At 46.4% G+C, this 23,553-nt stretch overlaps 1 protein-coding gene across 3 annotated transcripts in view; it reads left to right on the forward strand.

Moving 5' to 3' along the window:
* The window catches only part of LOC144818446 (lysine-specific demethylase 4C-like), a 1,795,190-nt gene that overhangs the window by 450,236 nt on the left and 1,321,401 nt on the right, over window positions 1-23,553 (forward strand). For all 3 annotated transcript variants that reach the window (XM_078675868.1, XM_078675869.1, XM_078675870.1), the window contains exon 6: window positions 4,103-4,152. In XM_078675868.1, the coding sequence (XP_078531994.1) occupies window positions 4,103-4,152 (50 nt within the window). The remainder of the gene's footprint in view (window positions 1-4,102; window positions 4,153-23,553) is intronic.

Here is a 23,553-nt window from a genome sequence, read left to right on the forward strand (position 1 = left end):
TACCAAGGCAGCTCTAGCTTGGAGACGCTTTTTTTGTTGAGTGGAGCTCAGGTCTCCTGTACCGATACCACTTTTGTAATGGTATTTTGGCAGCTTGGCATCCCTACACCAAGACAGTATACGCCGGCCTTTGAAGCAAGTTTGTGACATGGTATACAGCCAAACAGGTGGACCCTTAATCTGCACCCATTTCCCAAGTTCTTTTGTTTATCCTTACCCTTGCCCAGAAGGTCTCTGCACTGGGTACATTAAAGGGTTATTTATTCCAAGCAAAGCGAAGCATCACACTGCACTGGCGATCATCAGATGGTCCCCCAATAGCAGCATGGTGGGGGGCGGTAAAGGAATGGGGGCGCTGCAGAGGAAGACGCCATTAGACTGGAGGTAGCACGCAGCAAAATCCCATATCCATGGAGTTGTCGATGCTTCTCCACGGCTTCACACAATACACCCCCACGGAAACCCCAATGGCCACCCAGACAGCGCCAGGCCCGGGTATCCCTCCGAAACCCACAAGCAACGCCGGAACGAGAACATCCCCCTACTGCCCCAGGCGGAACGCTACACTCGTCCTGATGAGGGATCACCTTTAGGTGTTATTGGACCTGCGACATTCCATGCCGTTATCCCTTGCCCCCATCCCCCAGAGTTATGTCTCCTCAGTTTGATTTCATAAATGGATTTGTTTTCCTTTCTAACATCATGAAGGGACAGCGAGGGTGCATCCTCTACACCCGAGAACTAGACACTCCAAAATGTCACCTACTATCCCCGAACAGGTATACATCTCAGCACACCATAGGCGTCAAGATGGATACGGCCTTGATGGGCTTGAATTTTTCGCCATGACAATGTGGATAATGAATGTAAAGCAAAGATTAAAGTTTTTGTTTTTTCTCCGATTGATGTATACCCTGTACAAAATACTATAAAAAGGTTTAAAATATATATATATATATATATATAATTAAAGGGTTATTTATCCGCCATCTCTGCTTTCCTACGGCTGCCAGATCAGCCTTCCTTCAAGTCCCTTATTGTAAATATGCTCATTTAAGTTTTGCAACACTTCTTTCTTCCAGCTCCTTTAGTTATGCATAAGTGGGACCTTATCTTGATACTTTTTTACCTAATTTGTGCTCCCTGTGAGCCACATCATACCTTACCACTCATACCATCAAGAGAGCTTTTCTGATGGCAATTACTTCTGCCCTGAGGGTCAGTGAACTGCAGGTGCTGTCATCTCAGCCTCCATTTGCCCTTTTTCTTCCCAGTCAAACTGGTCCTTCAGAATTGAGCATCATTATTTTCGAAAGTTATCATCCTGTTTCACGTAGACCAGTCCATCACCGTGCCTACTTTTAACTGTTTACCTCATACCTCGAAGGAAGAGGAGAGACTCCACCATTTCACCCAAAAAGAGCGTTGTCGTTCTACCTTGACCACACAAAAACGTTCCGGGTGGACGATCAACTCTTCATGGGGTATGTCGAAACCAAAAAAGGAAAGGTTGTGCACAAATTAACCATCTCCAGATTGATCATGCTCTGCATTACCATCTGCCACACACTGGCTAAGAAGCAACCACCAGAGGGTTTCTGTGCTCATTCCACTAGAGCAAACGCTGCAACCACTGCGTTAGCACACGGAGTTCTGTTCCTGGACATCTTCTAGGCAGCAACATGGGCCTCTCTGTATATGTTCACCATGCACAGCTGCCTGTACAGTTGGGTCTGTCAGGACGGGCATTTGCCCATTTGGCCCTGCAGGATGTCCTAGTCTAAATCAAGTTCGCAGACCCACCTCCGGAGAGATACTGCTTTGGCACCTATTCTAAGGTAGGGAAGGAATCTGCTGTTAGATTTCTCTATCAAATGAACAAGTTCCTTACCTACCTTGGTAACGCCTTATCTGGTAGAGAGACTATCTAGCTGCAGATTCGTAACCGACCCACCCATCCTCCCCGCTCTGCAATGGTTTTATGGGTACAGTAACTTGTTCTTCTTTTCTATAGTTGAGCTTGCGTTTATATGGTTATATACCTGCTGCCAGAGAGGTTCAAGTTGCTTACATTTATGTTTAGCAGATCAACGAACGGTAGAAAACCAGGGAGCAGACTGCCTCAAACTGTGCAGTGTACTAAGTCCCAACAAGTGATACAATCCAAGGTAGAGGTGACCCAAGAATGAAAATTCTTATATCTGTAAATAATTTTTTTTTTTTAATGAAGCTGTATGTTTCTGTAGGAATGCAGATGTGTGTTGACTCAAACATCTTCATGACTGTGTTTGTTTGCATAATAACGTGGCTGGCGCCAGGGACGGTTTGGTAAGGCGGGCACTCGGGTAATGGCCAAGGGGCCAGTATCTGAGTTCCAGCTGTGGGCTGCTTTTTTGGGCAGCCTTGTGGGCCGATTTGGCCTCTGTCAGAGACCCCTCTACACCTTCTTTTTATTAAACTTAGCTGAATCGGCGTTTTGCAGAAAGGCAATATGCAAATGTGGGCCACTTTTTTTGCGTCCCCGGGCCAATTTTTAATGCCTATCCAACCTTGGCTGGCACCAGTGGCCATGTAATTGCTTCTTTTTTTCTATTTCTTGTGAATAGGTCAGCAAGGCTTTTGCTTGTGTGCCTAAAATGGTTCTGAAATTCATATCTCAATGCTGATCTCTTTCCTCACTCCTCATCCATCAAACCATGAAGAGAGACTGCATAGGATCCCAGAAAGGCTCTGAGACACTTCATACATACGACCAGTTCTTTAGATTGTGTGAAAACCTATTGGTTGGTTATCAAGCTCACAAGCCTGGTGAGATTAATGTCTTTGTCAGTCACTGTTATGGTTTACCTGATAAGCATACTCATGAAAGTATCCGTGCTAGGAATAATACGAATTTCTATGCGGTCTTTTGTTTGCCATTTTTGTTTGGTTTCAAAGGAAATGGAATCCTCTCAGGTTGGTTGGGCAGTGTTGTACAGTGAGAGGCATTCCCCTTAGCCGTTGCTGTTCTTCTCAGTGTGCAGGTGAAGCTGCACCCTGAGTGGCTGGATTCAGATCCAGTGGCTGGTCTTGATGGGTAGGGTGTCATAAGGACATCTGTTTGCATACGTTCTCTGTTTGGTCATGACAGAATCAAGTCACTGCGCAGTTAAAAATAAAGCTGCATTCCAATTCAAAACCCTTTTTGCCTATTCGACCTTTGCTTGACGTTTTCTTAAGCCATGCCCATACACATTAAAATGGCACAATATACTGATTGTATAGTCTTGGCTATTTTGAGTTTGTCGGGTTTGTTTGTTTTTCAACACAACTTACTTTTTCAGATGCGTACCTTGAAATATATTTATTCAAACATTGCTTTTGTCACTTTTGCATTAAATTGTTTTGCCAATATACAATTCCAGTGCAGTATATTTGAATATGAATAAAAAAAAAACAAATGACACTTTTTCACCAACTTTCAGGCTCACATTTTTATTTAAAAAGAAGGTATATCAGTTATGCTACTCGTACAATACTTCTGGAGTGTGAACGTTATAATTGTAATTTCATTCAGAATGGCCCGTACTCTGGGTTGGTTTTTTTAAGCTGCTGTTCAGAAACTCAGAAAATTGCCATAAAACTATTCCCCTTCCCTTAAATCTTCACAGTTTGGAAATAACTGCTTTCCATGGGAAGCAGACGGAGGAGCATCTGAGTGGAAGGCCAATGTAGTTATTTTTTGCGGGTTTCTGACGAGTCAGAAGTCGTAACATATTTCTATATTTTCTTTACACAAATGAAGTAAAAAAGATGCATAAAGATGAGTTTTTAGTATCCCGCAGTATGATTTGTGTGAAAAACCACACTTTAGTTGGAATGAATTTAAAACTTAATTACTAAACCGCTTTTAACATAACGTAAAGGTTGATACATTCATTCTTGCCAGTGAAGGAAATAGAATAAAGACCTTTCAAAGGAAGCTTGCGTAACATAGTTGAACGGGTTGTGTAAGCGACTGTACTGCTTTTGCTAGCTTTATACCAAACAGGATTGCCTGTCACTTTTGTTTAAACATGACCATCAATTGCATTGAATATATGTATATATTTTTTAACCTTAGGTATACTGTTCCTCCAGAACACGGAAAACGACTTGAACGACTTGCGCAAGGTAAATAATTTTGAAAAGTTCTCTAAGAGCGATGATGTCTGTTGTATGGTGCATAGTAACACATTCAAGATGGTAAAAGGTCTCAGAAGTGTTTAAAAATTGCAATGCCCTCTTTACAACTCATGGAAGTGCCACGCCAATTAGTATCTGGAGCTTTACCATGCAGATAAGTATTTTTTTAAATAACATTTTTGGGTTATTTAAAAAGAAATATTGGTTTTGGTGCTGATGGAGGTAAATGTTGGTACGGGAGATTTTAACGTTTAGGGTTGGGTAGAGGTAAGGGTGAAGTTAGGGATTTGAGCTGGGCTAGGTAAATTGAGGGGAGGTAAAGGTAGTTTTATTGTTTAGGGATGGGTAGTGGTAAAAGTAGGCATGGGTGATTTTATTAGGGTATTAGGGCTTAGGGGTAAGTGGAGGTAAAGAGAGGTAAGGGTTCATTTTGTGTTTAGGGGTGAGTTGAACTAAAAGGGGGAAGGGTAATTTTAGGATTTAGGACAGGTAGGTAGGGCTATAAAGTAAAAAGAGTTTTGGGGAATATATATATTTATAACAAAAATGCATGGTAAAGGGCCACAATGTAATGGCACGCGCTATAAAGGTCAATTACGTGGTATTACATGCGTGATAATGCCAATGCTTGGCACGTTGTAAGATAATTTACTTTCTGCGTCCAGGTGAAATCCAGACAGACAAACAGACCCTAGCTTCATGTCCTCTGTAAAAAAATTACACACCGTTGTTAGGTCTTGCCTTCACAGTGCATGCATTTTTTCTTCAAGAACTTTTGGTTTTCATCAGTGGACTTCATGCCCATCCTTTGCTTTCCATTTGTTGGTTTTATTGTACTCTTATGTGCTTGCTTATTCGTGGTTAGTTGCTGCAGGCTTCCCTCCTCTTCGTGTGTTTGGTCCTTAGCTGTAGCATGGATGCCTTTCTTGTGTCTTTCAGAAGCAAATTATTTTTCAACTCTACTTTTTTCTTTGTGTTTAACCTTTTGACTGCTAGGGCATTCCCCCTTAGAAAGCTAAGCCCTTTTTTTTAAATTTTGCTATTTGAGGTACTTCACGCTTACGCCTTCATACCCTTTTCCCACATAAAGTATCCAAGCCAAATTTACATCGATTTTTTTCGACATTCTGGGAATTCTAAAGGTAACCAGGGTTTGGGGATTCCCACAGTTTTATTTATTTTTTTGCTAAAAATGTAACAAGTGCTCAGCAAAAAATTCTAAAAATGACATCAACAAAAGGTTTGCTGTGCTTGGACAACCATCTTTCCCAGTTTTCAGAAACAAGCACAGTTGTATCAAAAAGTTTTTTTTTGCCACAGTTTGTGTATTTTTATAAGAGATAATCATTTTTTTTCAACTTTTTGGTGTTACAACCTACTTGCAGTTTGTGGTGCAAACAGACGTAAAACCCATGGATGTTCCTGGGGAGCTATACATTCTGCCATATCTATAATTCTTTTCTCATTCCCAGGTATTTCTGAAAACCAGACACCAGGGAGTGTCCATGATGGTGTAACTTCTGTGTGGTTCTCATAAGATTTTCATACCCTGAAGCTGTTGGAAACCTCAAACTCTTGTTAAAAACACATTTTCTTTACAAGTTTCCTACCTCCCAAGGCCAAAAATGCAACATGGACAGATCACACTTTTCCACTCAAAACCACCTTTTTTTTAGTTTTTGAATAGTTGTGGATTTTGAAATCTAACTCAGCGGGTACCTATGGACACATAACAAACCATCAAATTTCTGAAAACTAGACACCCAAAGTAGTTCTGGCGGCATGACTTGTTTGGCTCATACACACTATCTTACCCAGAAGCCTTTGCAAACCTCAAGCTTTGTCAAAAATCATACGTTTTCCTTGCATTTCTCGGATGTAAACTTCCAGGAGCCGCAGGGAACTACAAGCTTCCTATCACCCAGTTTTCTCCAACATATCCTGATAAAAATGGTACTACACTTGTGAGGATCAACCTACTGCTCAGAACAGGAAAGAATGAAACATGGACAGATCAACTCTTTCCACTCAAAACCAACACTTTTTTTTACAATTTGGGTAGCTGTAGATTTTGAGTTGCTAGCTCAGCCGAGACCTATGGACACCTACGAAACCCAGACATTTGTGAAAACTAGACACCTGGGGAGTCCATGGTGGTGTGCCCCCGTGTGGATCCAACATTTTCTAACCCACAATGCTCTGCAGTCCTCAAACTTTGGCTAAAAACACTTATTTTCCCTGTATTCTTACATTTCTGTGATTAACTGCTAGAATGGGCAAAGATCCACAAAGAGGCACAGCTCAAACCATGGTTAGTGGGAGTCCCTGCGGGCTTTAGGTGCTGCCATACAAGTGGGGTAGTAGTATTCTATTCAGGACAGGTGGGGGGGGGAGGGGTGAGGCTGGTTGGTAAGAGTTTCGTAGATACTTGCAGTTTCTGGAAGTTTACGTCACAGAAATGCAAGGAAAATGCACTGTTTTAGACCAAGTTTGATGTTTGCAGGGCATTGTGGATAAGAAAAAGTTGTCAGGCACACTACCCTGAAATGTCTGGTGTTGGTAGGTTTCCGAAAGTAGTGTCCGATCTTGAGCCTTAAAATTACAGCAATTCAGCATGGCAAGTGAGACAATGTTGGGATTTAGCTTCTCTCTGTTGGTCCATTTAGGAAAACAGCATCTACAATTATTGAAATTATCTCTCTTGCCATAGGGCTGGGGATGCTTTAGTCCCCAAGGGTGCAGAAAGACAGAGATTTTAGGGGTTGGGCCAGATGTCAGGAGGGCAGTTACAAAGGGTGTATCTCCCCAAAAACCTCCCTGGGGTCTGCTGCGGGGTTGGGAGGCATATTGGAGAAAAACATCTATCTGCTCCAGAAAAACTCTTGCAGGTGATTTGGGGGTGGGGGTAAGATCAAAACCCTCCCTCTCGTGGTCTCTGTTGCCTGCCCGTTGTCCCGTGTTGCCCGCCCTCCCGCCCGTTGTCTGTGTTGCCCGCCCTCCCGCCCGTTGTCCGTGTTGCCCGCCCTCCCGCCCATTGTCCGTGTTGCCCGCCCTCCCGCCCATTGTCCGTGTTGCCCGCCCTCCCGCCCATTGTCCGTGTTGCCCGCCCTCCCGCCCATTGTCCGTGTTGCCCACCCTACCGCCCGTTGTCCATGTTGCCAGCCCTCCCGTTGTCTGTGTTGCCCACCCTCCCTCCCATTATCCGTGTTGCCCACCCTCCCGTCGTCCGCGTTGCCCGCCCTCCCGCTCATTTTCCTTGTTGCCCGCCCTCCTGCCCATTGTCCGTGTTGCCCGACCGCCCTCTCTCCTGTTGTCCGTGTTGTCCGCCCACCCTCCCTCCCGTTGTCTGTGTTGCCCGCCCGATCACCCTCCCTCCCGTTGTCTGTGTTGCCCGCCCACCCTCCCTCCCGTTGTCTGTGTTGACCGCCCGCCCACCCTCCCTCCCGTTGTCTGTGTTGACCGCCCGCCCACTCTCCCTCCCGTTGTCTGTGTTGACCGCCCGCCCTCCCTCCCTCCCGTTGTCTGTGTTGACCGCCCGCCCACCCTCCCGCCCATTGTCTGTGTTGACCACCCTCCCGCCCGTTGTCTGTGTTGACCGCCCGCCCACCCTCCCGCCCATTGTCTGTGTTGACCACCCGCCCACCCTCCCTCCCGTTGTCCGTGTTGCCCGCCCACCCTCCCTCCCATTGTCCGTGTTGCCCGCCCACCCTCCTGTTGTCCGTTTTGCCCGCCCACTCTCCCTCCCGTTGTCCGTGTTGCCCGAGTTGTCTGTGTTGACCGGACCGGTTGCCCGTGTTGCCCGCCCTCCCTCCCGTTGTCTGTGTTGACCGCCCACCCTCCCTCCCATTGTCCGTGTTGCCCGCTCGCCCTCCTGTTGTCCGTGTTGCCTGCCCGCCCTCCCTCCTGTTGTCCGTGTTGCCTGCCTCCCTTCCCTCCCGTTGTCTGTGTTGCCCGCCTGCCCTCCTTCCCATTGTCCGCATTGCCCACCTGTCCTCCCTCCCGTTTTACCTGTTGCCTGCCTGCCCTCCCTCCCATTTTCCCTGTTGCCCGCCCTCCCAACCATTTTCCATGTTGCCCTCCCTCCCATTTTCCGTGTTGTAGTTATCCGTGTTGCCTGCCCTCCCTCCCGTTGTCTCTGTTGCCCGCCCTCCCTCTCGTTGTCCGTGTTGCCCGCCCTCCCGTTGACTGTTGCCCGCCCTCCCTCCCGTTGTCCGTATTGCCCGCTCTCCCTCCCGTTGTCCGTGTTGCCTGCCCTCCCTCCCGTTGTCCATGTTGCCCCCCGCCCTCCTGTTGTCCGTGTTACCCACCCTCCCGTTGTCTGTGTTGCCCGCCATCCCAACCCGTTGTCTGTTTTGTCCGCCCTCCCGTTGTCCGTGTTGCCCGCCCTCCCTCCCGTTTCTGTGTTGCCCGCCCTCCCTCCCATTGTCTGTGTAGCCTGCCCTCCCTCCTGTTGTCTGTGTTTCCTGCCCTCCCTCCTGTTGTCTGTGTTGCTCGCCCTTCCTCCCGTTGTCCGTGTTGCCCTGTGCCTACCCTCCCGGTATAAGTGTTGCCCTGTGCCTGCCCTCCCGGTGTTAGTGTTGCCCTGTGCCCGCCCTCCCGGTGTTAGTTTTTTGCCCTGTGCCTGTCCTCCCTCCCTCACGTTGTCCGTGTTGCCCGCCCGGCCTCCCTCCCTCACGTTGTCCATGTTGCCCGCCCTCTCTACCTCACGTTTTCTGTGTTGCCCGTTCACGTTGTCCGTGTTGCCTGCCTGCCCTCCCTCACGTTGTCTGTGTAGCCCGCCCGCCCTCCCGTTGTCCGTGTTGCCCGCCCACCCTCCCTCCCGTTGTCTTTGTTGCCCGCCCGCTGTCCATGTTGCCTGAGTTGTCCGTGTTGACCGGACCCGTTGTCCGTGTTGCCCGCCCTCCCTCCCGTTGTCCGTGATGCCTGCCCACCAGCCCTCCCCCTGTTGTCCGTGTTGATCCCGTTGTTTGTTCGTGTCTCCTGCCCGCTTCCCTCCAGTTCGGGTCGGTCACCCGCCCGCCTTCCTGTTGTATGGGTTGCCCACCCGCCCTCCCTCCTGTTGTCCTTGTTGCCCACCTGCCCTCCCTCCTGTTGTCCTTGTTGCCCGCCCGCCCTCCCATTGTCCTTGTTGATCCCGTTGTTCGAGTCGCCCGCCCTCCCTCCTGTTGTCTGTGTTGCCCCCCCGCCCTCCCGTTGTCCGTGTTGTCCTCCCTCCTGTTGTCTGTGTTGTCCAAATTGTCTGTGTTGCCCGCCTGCCCTCCCTACCCGTTTTCATTGTGGCCCGCCAGCCCTTCATCCAGTTGTCCGTGTTGCCCGCCCGCCCTCCTGTTGTCTGTGTTGCCCGCCCTCCCGTTTTAACTGTTGACCGCCCTCCCTCCTGTTTCCCTGTTTCCCGCCCTCCCAACCATTTTACATGTTGCCGTCCCTTCCATTTTCCGTGTTGTAGTTATCCGTGTTGCCCGCCCTCCCTCCCGTAGTCTGTGTTGCCCGCCCTTCCTCCCGTGGTGTGGTCTATGTTGCCCGCCCTCCCTCCCGTTGTCTGTGTTGCCCGCCCTCCCTCCCGTTGTCTGTGTTGCCTGCCCTCCCTCCCGTTGTCTGTGTTGCCCGCCCTCCCGTTGTCTTTGTGGCCCCCTCCCTCCCGTTGTCAGTGTTGCCCCCCTCCCTCCCGTTGTCAGTGTTGCCCGCCCTCCCTCCCGTTGTCAGTGTTGCCCGCCCTCCCTCCTGTTGTCCATGTTGCCCGCCCTCCCTCCTGTTGTCCGTGTTGCCTGTTGTCCGTGTTGCCCGCCCTCCCTCTGTCAGTGTTGCCCGCCCTCCCTCCCGTTGTCCGTGTTGCCCTCCCTCCCGTTGTCCGTGTTGCCCTCCCTCCCGTTGTCCGTGTTTCCCGCCCTCCTGTTGTCCCTGTTGCCCGCCCTCCTGTTGTCCGTGTTGCCCGCCACTCCAACCCATTGTCCGTTTTGTCCGCTCTCCCTCCCATTGTCCGTGTTGCTCGCCCTCCCTCCCGTTGTCTGTGTTGCTCGCCCTCCCTCCTTTTTTCCGTGTTGCTCTCCCCACCTCCTGTTGTCCGTGTTGCCCTGTGCCTGCCCTCCCGGTGTACGTGCTGCCCTGTGCCTGCCCTCCCGGTATCAGTATTGCCCTATGTCCGCCCTCCGGTGTCCTTTTTGTCCTGTGCCTGCCCTCACGTTGTCCGTGTTGCCCTGTTCCCGCCCTCCTGTTGTCCGTGTTACCTTGTGCCCGCCCTCCCTCTGTCTTTGTTGCCCTGTGCCTGCCAACTAATGTTCTCCATTAGATTCTTGTTAACGTATGATGCATTTAAGTTATGCGCCAATTTGAAGGCTTGATGCACCAACAAAATCAATGGTTTTATGTGGGTATAGTAGAATAGATTTGATGGTATTAAGGTAGAAAATAACAAATACGTCTGTGATTGTGGACAGATAGAGGTGGAATTTGTGCAGACTGTCCTGCGACAAAGCATTATTAATCTACAGTTTATTTGACTTCAAATAGTTTGCCCAAGCTTCAGAAATTATTCTGGCACATAAACAAAACTCAGTCTAGATGGGCAAAACATTTTACGTTTAGGCAATATTTTATTTATGTGAATATTTACCATCTAAAACTACTTTACCGTTGGATTTAAACTTGAAAATATGTGATATGCCGACCCGTGTGGCATTTTCCAGCTTTTTGAATATCTCGGTTTTTACTGGGAAAAAAGTCGTTGTTCAGAGCAGATGGCTACATGATTAGACCTCTGTACTGCCAATTTGGAGATCTAAATGTAATGGTTTGCACAGGCATCAGTATCTTTGTTTGGCTCACAATGTGGTTGCTGCTTAGTGCTAAATTCCCAGCCAGGGTCTGGTGTGCCCCGCGTGGCAGAGGAGCAGGAGGCTGATTTTATGCACTCTTGGGTAAATCTCATTAAGCTTTTTTTGTTTGGATTTCTTTATGCCTGATATTATGATCTGTTTTGTTGGCTAACCAATACAGAGTAATCGACAAGAGAATACTGGTAGGATGGAAAATGTTTATGTATTTAGTTCTCTGAAGCTCCGCTACAGATCTTGGAGTAGCTGACCCTCAGACCTTTATTGCTATTATTTTCATCAGCTTTCAAAAATTAAAATCTGGCATATTGTTTAGAAATGCTACAAAAAGTACAGAGAGTCCTATTGATGTGATACATCTCTATTTCTGAATCTTTAGCAAATTAGTGAGAGCTAATATACTTATTGTGCAAGTAAAGCTGAGTATGTGATTCAAGGGTTGCATTGTAAATATCCCATGAATCAATCAGTAAAGTTTATTTTCTTTAAATTGACCAAAAAGCAACAGCACAGATATCTACAAAAGGATACATACCTAACAAATAATTAAAATAGAAATAATTATTTGATAATAAAAAAATTCCAGTGGGCGTGGCTGATCGCCAACCAAGATGGCTGCTTGCTAGAGCACCTCCAAGCCCCATCAGGAAAAATCCCCTAACATCCCTACACTGATCCGTCCCCTTCAGCAATCTGGTGCCCTATTCTAGATTGTCGGCAACTGTGGATACCGGCAACCTACTTAATTACCAGCTGCCACGAGAAATAAGGCCGAATACGGGAGAGGCCCAGTCGGAATGATGCAGCCCTGGCCTTGCTGGTAGAGTAGACTGCTGGGGCCCAGCCGGCCGCTATGGTGATTGAGTTGTGCACCGGAGGCTGCACTGACGACAGTTTGAGTGGCGGTGCACCGGGGCTCAGACCCTGGTGAGGCAGCGAAGTCCGGGACGGGAGCCCTCATGTTCTGAGGGGAACCTCGGCTACGGAGCATTGCTGCGTAAGAGAAGAGACTGGCTATAGACTGGCCCAGGCACGGCAACAACCTCCAATAGATAAGCTGCCCCGTTCTATGGGCCCGGAGGAGGCACCTGATGGGTGCAGAGTGCGGGCCTGGAGCTTCTGCTGCAGCCGCGAGACCCTGCGGTGGGAGACTGCCCGCCCGAGTCCACGGCACAGACGAGTAGGTCTGAATTCAGAGATACTCCACCCTTGAGGGCCGCACCCACGGTGGAGGAGCAGAAGATGCGTGGCTTACGGGGGGAGCTTTGAGGCCTGGACTGCGGAGTGGAAGTCCCTAAGCGTTGGGTAGAACCCTTTGCTGGCAACACTGTGACCCTGGAAGGACAGTACCAGTGACCAACGCCTGGAGAGAGTTGAAGCAGCATGGAAGGAGCATTAAATTGACTGTCACTAACAACGGCTCCTGCAACTGCGAGGAGGCCTTGAGTGGCTGATCTGCCTCCTCCATTACTACGATGCACGTCTACAGAGCCAGAACGGCCACATTGCAATGCCTAAATCCATAATCATCTGGCCTTGAACTATAGGAGCCTAGGTGCGGACGGTCCTCCTCAGTTTTCTGTCTATTTACGACTCATCGAAGCTTGTGTACGTTAACCCAGGCCACAGAGAATGTTCTCTTGTCCTGCATTGACTGTTCCCTGGGCCCATTCTAAACTACGCCTGCTGTGGGTGGGTCCACGGACGAATGGTCAGAAACCCGACAGGCCGCGAGGTGTCTATAAATTACTTTGGCAGGAGGCGGTGAGGACAGTGGATACCCCTCCCCCACCCACTTCGCAAACCCTCTCGACATTAAACTGAGTGGTGGCGGAAGACACTGATCCATCCCACACCATGACAGTGAGGAAAAGGGCCCAGAGGGGGACACAAACCAAACAAATATGCTATCCCTAGGGACTCAGCAATGGCAGCTGAGAGTTAAGAAGCACAGCCCCAGACCGCACCAGAATTCCCGGGGATGATACGCTCACGCTGTGAGAAGTAATGGCAGCAATTCAGGGAGTGCCCACATCCCTTGAAAACAAAATTGACTCAAATAAGTCGGAGCTTACACTTGTGAGAGCAGATCTATTCAATGTAGCCACACGAGTGAAAGAAGTGGAAGACACGATTACTTCTCTTAAGTCAGATATGATTGCTCTGTAGACACAAGTTGTCGAATTGAGAGTGTGGTGCCAGTCCTGAAGCATGCCTTGAAGACTCCAAAGGCGCTCCAGATGTAATAATGTGCACTTACTGGGGGTCCCTGAGAGAGCAGAGGGCCCAGCACCTAATCCGTCTGTCGAAGACCTCATACTAAAACGTCTCCAGCCACGTGATCTTTCCAAATATTTTTTGGTAGAGCGGGCGCACCGGATCCCGGGGCCACGGCCGGAAGCTCCCCCGTAGCCATCATAGCACAGTTGTTAAACTTTTTGGACTGCAATGCTGTCCTTCAAAATGCCTGCAGATTCCCACTGCTCACCTATAAATATGAAAAATTATGTTTTTCCCTACTTCACCTTAGCAGTGCCACAGCTTCTTTGACGTTAAAAAAGCGATGTGAAGCAGAGAATTCAAATACTGTATGATTTTCCCAGCTCACTTGAGTCGTAGTAGAAGTCAAGACATAATACTTCTCTTCTCCAGAAGAGACATGGGACTGGTTGGAGGGATGGAGACCCGCTCCTTGATCTAAACCACGAGGATGCCCGGGGGGAAAGAGAAGAGACACCAAAGCTTTGGTTCTGCAGAGACGACCAAACTGGCAGGGGCACCAGAGTTACTCCCCACATCACTCTGAGACAGGATATACACTTGCCAAAAGACTGAGAACAAAGGGACAATCTGGAGGACTGATCGATGAAAGTGACTGCTGGCTAGCGGTGTGATTAGTGACCTACAATAAAGATCGAGCTGCTAAAGTCCTGTCCGCCCGTAGCTACTGCCGGCTTGGAGCAACCACTATTTAGCTCATCAGAATTGTGTTGCTGAGAACAGTAAGATGGTATTCCAATGGGGACAGTTGGGTGGGGCCTCGGCCTCGGCCCTCTACACCTACACTTTTGATTTTTGGGGAGTAACAGGCACTCTGCAACGTTGGGGTGGGCAGGCAGTTCTGGGTCTGCTTTGCAGGGAGAGAGGGGTTTGTTGGGAATGTATTACTGTTTTGTTTACACCACACTTTCAAATTTATGTGAAGCACTAAAGAGATGCCACTGCCCTGGTTGTTTTACCATGCTGGAGGGGTACCCCCCTGACTTCAGACTTAGATGGCAGCAGATATAGATATGGCACACCTAGGCCAGATGTCCTGGAATGTAAACTGCCTTGGTGACCAGATTAAACGGCTACTAGTACTACAATACATCAAAAGATACTCCCCTGACATGGTCCTCCTCCAAGAGACACAATTGATAAGCAACACATGTAAGGCCATGTACAGATGAGGTAATAGAATGGTAGCTCATGCAGGATACATGACGGGGTTTAGACGTGTGGGTATACTAGTTATGATATCTTAGGCTCTCACTATCCACAACACCTGGACAGACCTAAATGGGCGATATAAAACCCTCACGGGACATGGGAAGGCAAAATAATTCATTTTCTAAGTGTTTATATCCCATCTAGACTTCACAACATTACACTACCCGACTTTAGCTCCTTAGTCTCCCTGATGGGGAACTATTTAAGGGAGGAGATTTCATTCCGACTCTTGACGATGCCAGCAACCGCTGGCCACCCCGAGGACGGTCAATACACCATAGTCCTTTGGCAGACTTCCTAGACGCCATGGGTGTTGTGGACGTGTGGCGTACTCTAAACCCCTCGATACAACACTTCACCTTCCACTCAGGAGGGCACTGTAGCCTCTCCAGAATTGACTATGTGCTGGCTTTGGCACATCGCCTCCCCTTCTTTCGCGAGGTACATCACCTAGCTAGGGGAATCTCCGCTCACTCTCCACTCTGGGCGCTTAACAGTCTCGGTAGCCCTGAAGACCAACAAGGAATATTGCTTAACCCCTGGGACCTTAAAATTCTGCGAATAAGGAAGGGACTCATCCAAACCACGGACTATTATTTCTCTGAAAATGAAACAACCATAGACTCTGCATCAACACTATGGGAAGCGTGCAACATTGTAATAAAGGGACAGGGCCATCATGTCCAAGATTGTGGGCCACAAGAGGGACAGAAGGGCAGGATGTTCCTAGAGTGACATCTTGCAGTTAGAGAGACACCTGACACTCCCCGATCAGACTGACACAAACATAAGCTGACTCGAAAGCAGCTAGAGTATTGCAACATAGTGACATAGGTGGCTTGAGTCAAACACAGGGTATCATTGAATCGAGTTTATGAGATCTTCGATAAGGCGGCTAAACGCCTGGCCTGGCTAGACAGAAAGAGAAGGGCGAGGTGATTGGTACGAAAGGTCCGCTCGGGGTAGGGGGAATGTACAACTGAATGATTGGCAATAGTTACAATAACTTGTAGTGTAGTTCCTATATTCCCAATAGGCTCTGCGCATTGGAATAATATATTCAGCAGTGTAGACGTAGGACTGAAGTGGACTAGGTCTCTACTGACTATATTAGACTTAAGTTTTTGCCAGCTAGCTCAGAGGTCACTAGAAACTTTCTCGAATAAACGAGGAGGAGTTTAACCTCCTTGAATAGACAAGAAGGGATTAGCTTCTGACAACCATAAAACATGACAACTTTGCTCCCTCAGAATAAGAGTGTATCTCTAGAGTCGTGTGAAAACCACCACTGTGTGTTTGCTTAAGGCAACGTTGGTATATTTATACCTGAAAGGTGCCGGGTTTGACGTAAGGTTTGGACATAAGACGTCAATAAAGATGTCACTAAGAGCTGGCCGTTCTTACAGTGCTTTACAGGAGTTCTAGGACAAAATCAAAACAAAAGCAAGGGGGATTTCCCAGGTTGCTGGAGGTTTGGTTTGTTTAGAGAACTCGTTGTGCTTTCTAGGAGTCTGGGGAAGTAGCCTTGCTTAATGTGACAGCATGTGCTACGACTGAATATGGATATGATTACTATGCCGTTATAGGGATATTATTGATTATAACCGAACAAGGGCATAAAATAGTAATATCGATCTAGGCTCCTGGATAAAAACACAATACCCACTCCACGATCTAATGTCCATTACTAAAACTAAGCAATAGTAAACATTTAAAGGTGCATGTGTATTCCAACCCACTCCAAAATAATTTTTTTGCATTTTAAATGGTGTATGCGAAATACATGAAAATGATATTGGTACTGTACGCATTTTGAAGCAGTGTAATCATTCAGTTAAAACGATGCATATATATGATTAGGTGAACGATTTGAGAAATTTACACATGAAATGGCTCTTAATACAGAAAAGAAGGTCGAGACCATTCCATCACATATAAATACAGTCGCTGTAAATGTGCTAGAGGCTGAGGTAATATATTGTCCCTAGAGTTCCTAAAAATAGAAGCTCTGTTCTCTAAGAATAGTTCTACTTTAAGCAGAGTACAAGTGCCAGGAAAAAAGGTAAATATTTTGGAATCGAAGAAAAAATAATGTTGCTTTCAGTGGGAGAAAATAGTTCCAAATATTTTCAGTAGCTTTTGTTTATCAAAGCTGAAGGCCGAATTCAGAGTTCAGGGAATGCTGTGTGCTCGTTTGCTTAAAAGTTATTCTTTTTGTTCAGGGGAGAACATCATTTCAGACAGACTCGCAAAAAAGTTGTCTACGCCTTCAGGTGAAAGTTCGATCAAGTTCGAAAATGCCGCAACTGAGCAGTCTCGAGCATGATTGCTATCGTCGATGCCAGGATCAGCAATGCTCACAGAAGGTCGTACCTGGGTGATGTTGCTCATATCTCGTACTTCACTACCCCCTAATCGTAGTGGTGAAGTCTCAACGAATGCCGTCATCAGAATGGGTAACCGCTGGGGACAACACGATGCATGAGCCGTTACAGGACTTAGCAAAGTATCTGTATCCACTGGTACTGCTGATGGTAGTGTAAGACAGACGTCCAACACGCATTCTTCTCCGCATAGCATACATCGAAGCACAGGTAAGATGCAATTCTGACAGGTGGGTCTGAATGAAAAAAACCAGGTCATATTCAGATCTCTTAGCCGGGCTAATCCAAGGACTTTAGTTATGCGGTCCCGATAGCGTATAGCTAGGATCGTTTCTTCCATTGTTGCTGGAGTCTTGTCTGCGACTTGGCTTGCCATGTCAGAGCAGAAGTATCAAAAATAAAATGCCTGCTAAGAGTCCCAACAGAAGTGGTAGGCCGCCAAAGACAGAATGGACAAAATTAGGAAAAATGCCCAGAACTGTTTCGAAGGGTGTTAACAGTCCCGAAAAAATTGTCTTAAATATATGTGGGATACCACTGGTATCAGACATATTTAGGATTTGGCTTAGCATTTCTACGAAATGCACGGGGCAATTTGTTGATAAAAAGGGTAGGTATCTCTGCCGTTGTCCTTGCGACTTGCAGATCATACATTTCTTTTGATGATGTCAAGGGCACCGTTGTCTGTAAAAGGACAGACTTTATTCTGCTTAAAGTATGAATTCGAATAGAAGAGATATTCAAAGAAGGCCAAATTTTTGCCTCCATGTCTGGAGTGCTGTTTGGATACAATACTTGCATACAGCAAGTGACCATGGAACTCACGATTACAAGATAAGCTTTCCCTGGCACCATGCCACAACAGCTGTGGTCCACTATTAGAATGTAACTCCCGTTAGAAAGTCGTCTAAAGAATGGCTCTATTTGTGTTGCAGGTGTGCCGTACTGGTGACATGAAAGGTTATTTGAAGTCCCCTCACAAGCCCCATGCAGGTCAATACCTTGACACAGAAGTATACCGCTTAGTGATTGTTTACAATTTTTCCCACTAAGAAATACATTCTGTTTCTTTTCACTGTAACATGTGTGTGTATAAGGTAATTTCCATGATGACCTAATGTGCCTTTTACCCAACCTTTCATACTGGCCCGCTGGTATATACTCTTGACAGTATTTAAATTGGAAAGTTGTTATCGGAATTGTGATAATTCCATGTATTATCCATTCAATGACAGGTCTTTCTGACATTGTCAATGGTAATCTCTCAAGTTTTTCAATGCTCAGAATCGTATAGTCTGCTCCTTTTTGTGCCAAACTGATTTGTGTATCAGTAAGGTTAAAGATAGAGAATAATGACGTTGTGTTGATTAAACGCCAGGGCACGTAGCCTGAACGCAGATTTTGCAACGTCCAGCCAAGCTGTACAATAGAACGTAATTGGGACTGACCGTGTTGTAACATTAGTACGTCTTGCTCTATTATATCAATAGCAGATGATACAATACTGTCCAGTGAATATATTCTGGAGGAGAGTCATTAACCCATTGTCCACAACAGAAAATGATTTTTCCAAATTAATACGATCAATTTTTCGTATTTTTTCTGCTGTTTTAATTTGCATCACTCTCCAAGCTTCGTTGTAAGTAGCGTATATACCAGCCGCTATGAAACGTTTTTTACGCTGTTTGCGTGGTCCCATTATGAAATCACGCAAGTCAGCACCGTCTTTAAGTAAAGTCAAGTGTTGCTTAATTTCTGCCAGTGTGGATTTCTGTAACCATTCGAGGCAGAGTTTTCCTACACTGTATGTTGTAACTATCCCTGGATGTTGTCTCTGGGAGTATCTAGGGTCTGGCCTGGTCATTTTTAACCCCTGTGTTTTGTTCAGGAATCTATCTTGACAGTTAATTGTGTCTGTGGGCCAGATCAACCATTTTTTCCAATCAGGATGTGTTCTGTTTTGGTTAAAAATATGGGATACATCTATCTCAACATCTGGAGTGCTATTACTGTCGGGTGTTGGTTTCGGAATAGACGGTTTGTTTAAGTCTTTAATTTTGGCTAGGCCAAGACAGGTTGTCTGTTGAATTGTGTCATTCAAGAATATAGTTTGTTCTGGGATCATGCAGGCTCTAAATAATGCTTCTAAACCTTGGACCTGCCATTCTTTTGTACCCCAGATGGTTTTTGTTTCAATGTTGTTTTTCCAGAAATCAAAACCAAATGTGTTCATTTTTTCATAAAATGTTTCTGAGTAGATCAATTTAGTATTTGTCAGCATAGTTTTCATTCCTGTCTTATTTAACAATTTGAAATAAAACGTTTCTGCATCACTTGTGTTAAATCCTGAGAAGTACGGGAATTTCCCGAAAAATGGTTTTGAACTACCTTTCGGTGGAGTTGCACAATGTTCCCATTGATTATAATTAAAAACATTTCTAGGTTGAGCAGATTTGTGCAAATAGTGATGTGCATAGTGGTTGTAGCAATACATTTCTTCATATTTGATGAACTCTGTAAATAATCATGTTCTGTAAATTTTGCTGACATTACTAAATCTGACATCATATCATTAATACTTTCAAAGTCCCAATCATCAGAGAATGTACTCGGTTTTACAAAGTCACTTAATGAAACCTTGAACTGGTGTGGATATTTCAAGAGCTCGACCGGGCCATAGATTTCGTAATCTGTTTTGTCCCATGCTACCCCACCGAGTATTGGATTGGCTGTGACATTCACTGATGATAGTTCTCTTTTCTCGATGTGAGATGACTTGTGAAGCTTTAGGACCAAGTTGATGTTCTCACTTGCTGTGTCCATTGTACTGTATTTTCCTTCAATGAATTTTCCCAAACAAAGAACCATGATGAGCTAAAGTAGGAGGAAAAGTACACCTAACACAATCCAAAATTCAATCCATGGAGAAATCAGATAGGTTTCTTTGAGTTGATGAAAGAGTTCAGTTACTTTGTCTTTAAAAGTTTTTGTTGTTGGCTGTTCTTCAGGCTCGCTTGGATCCTCAGAAAAGTCATCGAAATTGATGAAGTAGCCGGATGCAGTTCTGTCAATTGTTGGAATCGCTTCATGATTTTTATTTACTTTTGCATCTTTTGATTCATTAGCATAGTCCGAGGCTACATCGTTGTAGATAGGTGTTTCTTGACGAACTGTTGCAATTTGGGTTTCAAGAGGCACAAGTTCCATGGCATTGTTGCATAGTCCTTTTTATTCACTGCAGGTTTATCAAATGTGATTAGTCTCTCAGTTTGAACCTCTTGTATTGTATCAAGTTTTGGTGTTCTGCTACATCTTGGGAGTCCACTGGGCCTACTACTTATTATTGGCCGCATGATTGTATTGTATTGTATTGTATTGTAATTGCATTTATATAGCGCTTACTACCCCTGACGAGGCGTCGAAGCGCTTTTTCGGCGGGTAGCACGCTACTCCGGGACCCACAGAGGATTAGTGTTAAATTAGTATAGTGAAACATGCAAGTACATTTTAAGTGGTGGATAGGTTAGTCAGTTATTTGGATTTGGAATTATAGCAGAAGGATAGATGAAATATGAAGTAATTTCAGTGGTGTATATTAGTCTGTTACTTGGAGTGAGAAGGATAGCGGATGGATAAAAGGAGAAGAAAGATTTGCATTCATATAGCACTTGTTACCCCTGATGGGTGTTGAAGCGCTTTTTGGCGAGTAGCACGCCACTCCGGAACCCATAAAGGATTAGTGTTGAAAATGAGTATAGTATAAATATGAAGTAATTTGAGTAGTAGATATGTTGTTCAGTTATTTGGGCAGTATATTAGTATAGTTGAATATGGAACATGGAATTTGAGAAGTGAACATGTTAGTCTGTTAATTTTTATAGAAAAAAAGGATAGTGGAGGGATAAAAGAGTGAAGGGTTTTTTTTTAAAGAGAAAAAGGGCAGCATTTCTGTCCCTAGTCCTGATCAGTCTCGAACAGGCCCAAACAGGAAACTACCCTTGTCCTCTCCACCCTTAGCCTCGACGCCCGGGCTGAGACGCCCTAAGCCTGGCCTTTATTGTAGCCGTAGTAATCAGGTAACCCCTTCAGCCAATGGGAACCCTAGCCCTAACATTATCCAATCACAACATTAGCCCTAACTTCTAGAACCAATAGGAGACCAGGACTTTGCAGCCAATCTTAACCCTAGTCCAAGCACCCAATCAGTTCAAAAACCCTGATCTCTACATCCAGTAAAGGCCCTAGCCCTACCACTAGTCCCAATCCAAGTCCAAGCAGCCAATGGTACAGGTAGCCCTAGTCCCTACTTCCAATAGCAAGCCTAACCCTACTCTTAGTCCCACACCTGGTCCAACAACCAATCACACCAGAAGCACTAAATAGCTACTTCCAATTGAAGGTCTAACCCTAGCCCTAGTCCCACCCTACTCCCAACAACCAATAACATAGGAAGCCCTAGTCCCTACTTCCTATAGAAATCCGAACCCTAGCCCTAGTCCCAACCCTGCAATGATTGAATCACAGACCGAGAAACCAGTCAGAACCCTCAAATACCCAACCAATGAGGACATTAACCCTAACCCAACAGAAACACCAGATACAACCACCAATCAGTGTACACATGTGCCAACCACCAGCACACCATATAAGGTCCCAGCAACCTCAGACAAGGTTTGCTGGCCAGGGAGTTGGAAGCTGCTTGCTCCTGTTCAGAATCTCCTAGGAGACAGACAGGCTCAATCCACAACTTTGGACTTCAGCAGGTAAAGGCTTCACTAACTCGAAATCTAACAATACTGTTTGAATAAAGCTTTACTCCCCCTGCTGGCCAAAAAACGAAGTGCACAGGCCCCAGTAAATAAAAGTAAAGTAAAGTCCACATTTGTAAAGCGCACAATCACCCGTAAGGGTCTCTAGGCGCTGGGGGCCGTCGGGAAGATTAAGCGAGCTATTGCCCAGAGTCACATGGTGCTGGGCAAACCTGCCGCTGGAGCCGGGGATCGAACCGTGGTCCCCAGATTCCAGCGTCAGTCGCCCTGGCCGCGGCGCCACACCTCTCCCACTTAAATACAGCTCACAGAAGCACCCTCTGATGTAGAAAATCCCTGTAGCTGGGGGGGGGGGGGCAGGGGGGCTGGCCTCACTGGCTTGTGAACACAAAATGGTGGCGGGGGGTGCACTGTTTGAGCACACAGGCCTAAGCACAGAGCAAAGGAGAAATTTGGAGGGAAAACAGATTTGTCACCAAGGAATTAGAGGAACAAACTACAGAGGTTGGACTGCAAATCCCACAATTCAACACACTAAATGAAGGCAATCATGGGTAGGGAAAACCACACATTTAAAACACAACACAGGTGATAAAATATGCAATTACAGGCAGGATAAAACTACAATTTTTAACTAACAACCACAGGCATACATAGTAAACACAGAAAGATGAAAATCGTTTTTTAAACAACTTTTTGTCTTGGGAAGAGACAGCACTAGTCTGTCTCCTTACCACTTCCTGGACTCTGCTCAAAGCAATCTGGGGCACATGTGGGCTGCAACTCCCAAGATGGAGGAGAATGATTTGGGGTGCACCCAGCAAGGCCTTCAGGGGCCTGGGCAGGTGTGAGAGGAGGGCTCAGACTTGCCTGGTAGCTGAATAGCCAATGGTCTGCTGGCCTGGGGGTGGGGTTTGGGCAGCTGCTTGCTCCTGTTCAGAATCTCCTAGGAGACAGACAGGCTCAATCCACAACTTTTGGACTTCATCAGGTAAAGGCTTCACTAACTCGAAATCTAACAATACTGTTTGAATAAAGCTTTACTCCCCCTGCTGGCCAAAAAACGAAGTGCACAGGCCACAGTAAATACAGCTCACAGAAGCACCCTCTGATGTAGAAAATCCCTGTAGCTAGGGGGGGGCAGGGGGGCTGGCCTCACTGGCTTGTGAACACAAAATGGTGGCGGGGGTGCACTGTTTGAGCACACAGGCCTAAGCACAGAGCAAAGGAGAAATTTGGAGGGAAAACAGATTTGTCACCAAGGAATTAGAGGGACAAACTACAGAGGTTGGACTGCAAATCCCACAATTCAACACACTAAATGAAGGCAATCATGGGCAGGGAAAGCCACACATTTAAAACACAACACAGGTGATAAAATATGCAATTACAGGCAGGATAAAACTACAATTTTTTACTGTAACAACCACAGGCATAGACAGTAAACACAAAGTGAAAATCGTTTTTTAAACAACTTTTTGTCTTGGGAAGAGACAGCACTAGTCTGTCTCCTTACCACTTCCTGGACTCTGCTCAAAGCAATCTGGGGCACATGTGGGCTGCAACTCACAAGATGGAGGAGAATCAGGAGAATTGTGGTTTTACCAGGTCGATGGATACAACTCGGTTCTCCTTTTTACCAGCAAGGGGCGGTAGTACAACTAATCTTGTTCCGCTGACAGCTAAGACAGGTACTGCTTTTCTGTAAGAAGGCACAAATTCCTTCTTTACCGCGATCTTCTCTCTGACCAGATCCCCAATCTTTGGAATCCAGACAGGCCTTGCTGGGACAGGTGGTTTATCTTCAGTGGCTGTTGGCTGCTGTTTTAACTTTACGTTGCTCTGGTCTTTTCTTGTTTCATTTAAGTCCTGTAAAATAGCCAAACGATCTTTGATATCAAAGCATTTTTCTTC

This window comes from Lissotriton helveticus, chromosome 2_1 (genome assembly GCF_964261635.1).
Source record: "Lissotriton helveticus chromosome 2_1, aLisHel1.1, whole genome shotgun sequence".
NCBI classification, from domain to species: Eukaryota; Metazoa; Chordata; class Amphibia; order Caudata; family Salamandridae; genus Lissotriton; species Lissotriton helveticus.